This window comes from Muntiacus reevesi, chromosome 18 (genome assembly GCF_963930625.1).
Source record: "Muntiacus reevesi chromosome 18, mMunRee1.1, whole genome shotgun sequence".
NCBI lineage: Eukaryota > Metazoa > Chordata > Mammalia > Artiodactyla > Cervidae > Muntiacus > Muntiacus reevesi.
The window spans coordinates 52490850-52496764 of record NC_089266.1 but is presented as its reverse complement, the minus strand read 5'-3'; the positions used below and the strand labels follow the sequence as shown (position 1 = coordinate 52496764).

The 5915-nt window shown below is 42.4% G+C and overlaps 1 protein-coding gene across 1 annotated transcript; it reads left to right on the top strand.

The window, feature by feature from the left end:
- Positions 1-3335: 3335 nt before the first annotated feature.
- LOC136149791 (olfactory receptor 4D2-like) lies at positions 3336-4271 on the top strand. The gene has a single exon (XM_065910358.1). It carries the CDS (start codon positions 3336-3338, stop codon positions 4269-4271), a length of 936 nt encoding a protein of 311 aa, XP_065766430.1.
- The last annotated feature ends 1644 nt before the right edge of the window (positions 4272-5915 follow it).

Here is a 5915-nt window from a genome sequence, read left to right as displayed (position 1 = left end):
AGTTTTCTGAATGTTGAGTTTTAAGCCAACATTTTAGGTTCTATTTGTTTATTTTTGCTTTTATTTCCTTTATTTTAGGAGATGCATTCAAAACAATAGTGTGGAATTTATGTTAAAGAGCATCTGCCTATGTTATAGTATATGGTTTACATTTAGGTCTTTAATCCATTTTGAGTTTATTTTGTGTATCGTGTGACAGAATATTCTAATTTCATTCCTTTTCATGTAGCTGTTCAATTTTCCCAGGACCAATTATTGAAGAGTCTGTCTTTCTCCATTGTATATACTTGTCTCCTTTGTTGGAAATTAATTGACCTTAAATGCATTGGTTTGTTTCTGGCTATCCATCCTGTTCCATTGATCTATGGGTCTGTTTTTCTGCCAGTACCATTTCTATACTTTGTAGTATACTCTGAAGTCAGGATGCATAATTCTCATTCTCAAGACTGTATTGGCTATCAGTGGTCTTTTTCACTCTCTACAAATTTTTAAATTATTTGTTCTAGGTCTGTGAAAAATACCACTGGCATTTTGATAGGGAATGCATTGAATCTAGGTTGCCTTGGAGGCTATAGCCAAATAGTAATTTTCAAAGACTTAGAAAGTTTTTAACAACTCCCATTGTTCCCTCATCCCCAGCAGGACTCATTCCATCTCTGCTTCCTGTGCCCAGTCCAACAATTTCTCCCTGAGGATGCACACTCTTCCCCAGGGTCATGCCCATGAGTCATGCGTGTGAGGGATGGGCAGAGCATAGAGAGGACCTTCCAGGAAGATGTAAGACCTCAAGTCTTTTTTGCATTTGGTCTGTAGGAAGGTGAGACAATGAGGGTTTCCACATCTGCCAACAGGTCAGTGGTAATTAAGATCTTTAAACACCTGCTAGAGGCTGGACAGAAAAAATCAAGTGATACACTTGATGGTACCAAGCTTAAAGTGGAGGAGAGACTTGGGAAGTAACTGGGGTCAATATGCTTTCAAAATAGTTGCTTCTGGTTGCATGTAAAACCCATTAACTTTAACAAGCATGTATAGATCTGACCTTGTGAGAAAGGGAATAGAAAATAATAAGGAAATTCAGTTAAAAAATTCTCCACATAATCAGTTGCCCACTTACTACATAAACTTGACAATACATGCAGAGCATGTGCTGTATCAGAGCTGCTGTTCCAAATTACAATGTAGTGAATTGAGGCGGGAAGCTGAAAAAAAAAAAGAAAAACAACGAATGATGGTAAACCTATAACAGAAGTCAGTTCAGTTCAGTCACTCAGTCGTGTCCGATTCTTTGTGACCCCATGGACTGCAGCACTCCAGGCCTCCCTGTCCATCACCAACCCCTGGAGAGGAGGTAACAGGGGTAAATTCAAAATATTATAATCTCATAAGATTTATTACAAGATCTGAATAACAGAGGTAAATTCAAAACATTATAAGCACCCTGAGAAACAGGAATTTGTTCTGCATGCGAGAAATGGTGACAGCAGTGACAGACAGGGTGATGTTTAAGTGGGGCTTTTCCAAGGTTGTGAAGGTATGAACAGAATCTCAGGAAATAAACCTGGAAATAAAATATATGTGGCATGTTTAAGACCATAACCCATTAAAGAGCTAGTGGTTCTGCAGAGGCACAGATACTGATTTGAAACACAGAAGGAGGTTACGTTTTACAGCCGTGCGTGACATGCTGAAGATGCGTGCACATGTGTATTTGTTTCTACCCTGACTTGATCCACAAAGTATTGCATATGGCTCCTGAAAGGCTCTGGTGGAATCACTACAAGAATAGATATGAGAGGGGAAAGGGATCAGATCAGTGTTTAGAAAGGTCTCATGGACAGCTATGTAGAAGGTGGACTGGAGTGAAAGAAGATGAAAGTGAAAAATAAGAAGGCAGTGATCTCTAACGGATAATGGAATGGGGGAGGTCAGGGTGGAAGCTAAGTGAAAGCAAGGGGTGGGGAGGGTGCTTACCCTCACCTATCACCTCTGTCTCTCACCCTCTGAGTCCTTTTTCATCTTCAGTTCCATTCACTCCCGGCCACATCACCTCTCCATTTCTCTTCTAGTCCGCCATTTTCCTTTCTTGCAATTTCCTTCCTCCCTTTAGTTTTTTATGTATTTCCGTTTCTTTCCAATGTTTTCTTCCTCTTCTACCCTTGGATTCAATATTATATTCTAAAATTGTTGCTCTTTCAGAAGAGCTCTAAGTCTAATATATTCATCTATTTCTTCACTAATGTTGTTACCCCTATGCCTCTTGTCTCCATCTGTGACTTGGGGAGCTTCACCAAGTAAGGGGCCACCTACTGTGGAGGATGGAAAGAAATGGAATGTCCCAGGTGTCCAGGTGTGACCAGAGGCTATTCTGTATGGACCTGCACACACAGTAGCTTTTCACCCACTCAGCAGTTAACACCAGGTATTTATTAAGTACTAACGATGAGCAAGCTCCAAGGAAGGGCACAAATAAATTGTGACTCAAGACCTATGTCTGTAGTGCATTATGAATTGCAGAGGAAAAAGGGGACACATGAGAAATTCATTAACATTATGATGAGTCAGTTATTGCATGAAAAATGATTGGTATAAAAATCATTATAGAAGCTGGAACAAGGGAGGATCTTTAGAGTAGGAGAATACACAGAGGAGAGTGGTTACCATCTATTATTCCAGACACTGTTCTAGGAACCTCATGTGTTACTTTACTTAATCTCATAGACCAGCAGTCCCCAATCTCCTTGGCATCAGGAATCTGCATTGTGGAAGACAGTCTGTATTCCACAGACTGTGAAGAGGGAGACAGTTTCTGGATGACTCAGGCACATCACACTCAATGTGCTCTCTATTTCTAGTTGGCTGCTGCTGCTGATCTGACAGGCGAGACCGATTCATATCCTGAAGGTTGGGGACCCCTGTCATAGACTACTTCTACTAAGAAAATGTTTTTCCTATAGAAATGGAATCTGAGATTCAGAGAGATCAAGCAACCAGCTCAAGGCCAAATCTAAAAGAAACACAGGCTGTGAAACTTGACTGCAGGTCCTTTGCACTCCGAATATCTTCCCACCAGCATATGACACTGCATCTTTGAAAGGCAAGTTACATGTGTCACTGGATGGCTCTAAGATATCTCAAGAATGTGTATTCCAGCACCAACCAGTGAACTCTCCAGAGACAAGGCCATTTAATCACCGCCTGGTATTACAATCTGCACATAAACATCCATTATCTAGACCTGGACCATAAAAGCACTAAAAGGACAGGAAACAATTTCATGAACCTCTCTCTCTCTCGCTCTGGTGTGTTTCCTTTAGGTGTACAGAGAAAACACCATGGCATCAGGAAACCTCACATGGGTGTCAGAGTTTGTCTTCCTGGGACTTTCCCAGACTCAGGAGCTCCAGCTCTTCTTGTTTCTGGTGTTCCTGCTTGTCTACACCACCACTCTCATGGGAAACCTCCTCATCATGGTCACAGTGACCTTTGATTCCCGGCTCCAAACACCCATGTATTTTCTGCTCCGAAACTTGGCTGTGTTAGAGCTCTGTTTCTCCTCAGTCACTGCCCCAAAGATGCTGGGAGACTTCCTCTCTAAGAAGAAGACCATATCCTACCAGGGCTGCATGGCCCAGATCTTTTTTTTCCACTTTCTGGGAGGTTCCATGGTCTTCTTCCTCTCAGTGATGGCCTATGACCGCCTAGTTGCCATCTCCCGGCCCCTCCACTATGTCACCATCATGAGCACTCAGGTTTGTGCTGGGCTAGTGGTGGCTAGCTGGGTGGGAGGCTTCATCCATTCGATTTCCCAACTGGCTCTGATGCTCCCACTGCCTTTTTGTGGCTCCAACATCCTAGATAACTTCTACTGTGATGTTCCACAAGTGCTGAGACTTGCCTGCACTGACACTTCCTTCCTGGAGTTCCTTATCATTTCCAACAGTGGGGTGCTGGTCCTCATCTGGTTCCTCCTCCTCCTGGTCTCCTACTCGGCCATCCTGGTGATGCTGAGGTCCCACTCTGGGAAGGCGAGGAGGAAGGCAGCTTCCACCTGCACCACCCACATCGTCGTAGTGTCTATGGTCTTTGTCCCAAGCATTTACCTCTATGCCCGGCCCTTCACCTCCTTCTCCATGGACAAGGCTGTGTCCGTTAGCCAAACTGTCATGACCCCCATGCTCAACCCCATGATCTATACCTTGAGGAACCAGGAGATGCAAGCAGCAGTGAAGAGATTAGGGAGGTGCCGGCTGCCTCGTAGAAAGGAGTGATAGAAGGGTGGGTCACTTTGACTTTCTTTTCCATTGATAAGGTAGAGAGAGTGTTGCTGTATGCCCCTTCATAGCTTTGGAAATGTTGCAAAGTTCATCTTAGAACTTTATAATTTTGAAATTAAGCAACTCAGATTTTTAGGAAAAAGGAAAATATCCTTATTATTTTTGTGTGAAGGTTGATTTGAACATTCCGATGACAATAAGATATGTTCTCTTGGAAAGCCACACCCTCCTTTCTCTCTTTTGGGCAGTTTCCTCTTAGGATGACAGAATTTCCCCCAGAAGAGCAGTCCTGTTTTCTGCTTTTTTACATCTTTGCCCAATAACCCTTTTGTTCTTTGTTCAGAATGATATAGCACAGAACTTGGAGACTTAGCTCTAAACTGGGATTTCTTGACCCACTACTTAACACACTAGTACCCTGGAATGATCCACCTGGTCTCTCTTGGAATCATGAATTCTTCCTCACCAAGCTAGCATAAAACAATATCTGTCTCATTAATCTCACTTTTATTAAAGATTCAAATAAAAATGTATAAGATATATTTTGTGAATCATAGAACCTATGTAAGGATTATTTGTATGGTTATTATTCTGAAAACTATTCTTTATCAGTTGAGTAGTGTTTTGGAAGTAGGGCAGATATTCCTCAGTGCAGTGAGGGAGGTGTGGAGAGGGTGAGGGTTGAACTCCAGAGGGACCATGCAACATGCCTAAAGGTGATATTGAGATTAGAGAGTGATATTAACTGAGGGCTATGTCTGTAAGACTCTGACTACTTACAACTATTACCACATCCACCCCAATCTTCAGACTCAACACTTCTTGCAACAGGAATGGGAATATCCACTCACTTCCTCATTCATTAATTTGTATCTGTAAATATCCAGCATCCATTTGGGACTTAATGCATTACTTTATCCATAGAAAGTGCTCTATGAAGGTTTGTTGATTATCTATCTCTCTACACACTCCTCTTCCCATTGCTCTTTCCCTTTCTCCCTCCATACATGATTTCTGCCAGTTTAGTCTTCCTTACATCCATCTGACCCATTCCCCCCAATTCACTGGTGTGCCTTGCTTTCTTTATGCTTGGACTTTCATATCACACACCTGTCATGTCTTTCCTCTACTATCAAACTGGGGCTTTGGGGTCAGGTTATTAGAGTTGAAGAAAAGAAAGAGTTTATGGTTAGAGTTGCAAGGGGCTATGAATCCAACAAATTTAAATAAAAAGAAGCTATTTATTTTAATGATGTAAAGCTCTCACTGAAATAAGGTGAAGTCAGGTATTATGGGAATAAACAGCTGTCAAGACTGACACAGCTGGTCCTCCTCCCCCTCCCTCCATTCATCATTCCTTGCCTATGCAGTCACCTGTGTATGGCTCAAACAGGAGCCTCTCCCGAAAAAGCTGAACTTCTCTTTCTGCTTTCACACTCAGCTAGCTCAGTCTCTCTGGATTCAAATTCCAAAGTCTTTTGTTGAGGTTGAACTATGTGTCCCAAGTGGCTGAAGAGTGTAGGGGTCATATGACATAAGTCCACCCCTTGAGTAGGGATTGTAGGTGAGGGTTGTCCCCTGAGAAGGAGCTTGTGGGTACCAACTTCCCCAAAATATGTCTCTCATGAAAGGAACAAG